Raw genomic sequence first — 1,287 nt, 5'->3', positions numbered from 1 at the left:
TTTTCTTCATGCTGATTATAAGATTCTCCTGCTTCAGTGTTGGCGCCTTACAAGTATGCGGGCTACCCAATGCTAATCAAGACCATCCAGCTAGAGGCTGATGATGAGCAGCTCTTCAGCAAAGAAACATCCCTCCTAGCAGCAGCTGCAGAATTGACTTACCACACCATTAATTGCTCTGCTCTGAATGCAGAAGAGCTGAGAAGAGAGAGGGGATTAGAGGTAATGTATGATTTCTATCTATCTGTTTATAGTATAGTTATTTCTGCTATTTTCTTATATTTTATTAATTACAAAAATCTATATTTTCTTTTCTGTTCTAGGTGCTTCAAGGTGCATACAACCGCTGTGTAAATGTGCTAAATGCTAGCAGCAAACCTGGTGATGTTGCAGTACAAGTTTGTATCAATATTGCGCGTTGTTATACAGCTGCCGCATCCTTCCCCATGTGTCGCGAGAAGCTCATCGAAATGTCTCACTTTATCAAGGACCTGTGCCACACACTCTATTTCAAGGTATGTAGAGGCCATGGTATACATAACGTGGAGATCATGTAGATGTATGAAATAGTTATCAATAAGACTTGTACATTATATAGAAAATAGATGTTTATTGCCTTGCTAGGAGATAGAGGAGTTTATGACAGAGATACGGTCTCTGTTGACCTGTGTGTGTGTTGAATTGTAGTACAGGTTTTTATGCTTTGTTTAAAATTTTTGTTGTGAACACTTCAGGGAATTTTACATTTATAGATAGCTTGTTCTTGTGTTTCATATTCTTTCATGTTTCTTTGCCATATCTGCAGTAGAATTTAGACAGAAATCAGTTGCTCCTCACAGTTGCAACTTTCCTTATACTCAGTGATTACTGTTTTTGTCTCAGCATGGCATTTTTTGTATAAAAAATAGACATGGATTTTTTAAATACTCTATAAGAGAAGAGATACATTGTTCTTCACAGTTAGCCTAAGGGAAAAAAAAACATCCGAGAAATAAGTAATTTGCATGGATCAGAGAGCATTTTGAAAGTTGTAAATATAACTATTTCCCTTTACAATTATCCATCACAAAGCCAGTTTTTTTCAGCTTCAGCTATTGTGCAAAAGGTAGAATCAGAATTTACCATAAATATAACTTTCAAGGTATTTCTTCTGTCTGACATTTAAAGGCGATATCATAATCAATAGCACTATGAAAGGCTTTCATAAACTAAGCTTAAACATTGGAGAATACTGTCAGTCAGTAGTATATATGATATTTATAAACTATCCCTTACCCAATGCTGCTT

The 1,287-nt window shown here is 35.7% G+C and overlaps 1 protein-coding gene across 1 annotated transcript in view; it reads left to right on the top strand.

Annotated features, from left to right (window-relative positions):
• Nucleotides 1-1,287, top strand: part of LOC119589069 (dnaJ homolog subfamily C member 13-like) — a gene marked incomplete in the record, with an annotated part of 65,901 nt that overhangs the window by 44,880 nt on the left and 19,734 nt on the right. Inside the window, 2 exon segments of the mRNA XM_037937646.1 lie at nucleotides 38-222; nucleotides 324-515. Coding sequence (XP_037793574.1) covers nucleotides 38-222; nucleotides 324-515 — 377 coding nt within the window.

This window comes from Penaeus monodon, chromosome 25 (genome assembly GCF_015228065.2).
Source record: "Penaeus monodon isolate SGIC_2016 chromosome 25, NSTDA_Pmon_1, whole genome shotgun sequence".
NCBI lineage: Eukaryota > Metazoa > Arthropoda > Malacostraca > Decapoda > Penaeidae > Penaeus > Penaeus monodon.
Note: the sequence above shows the minus strand (reverse complement) of the source record. Positions and strands in the feature narration are given on the sequence as shown.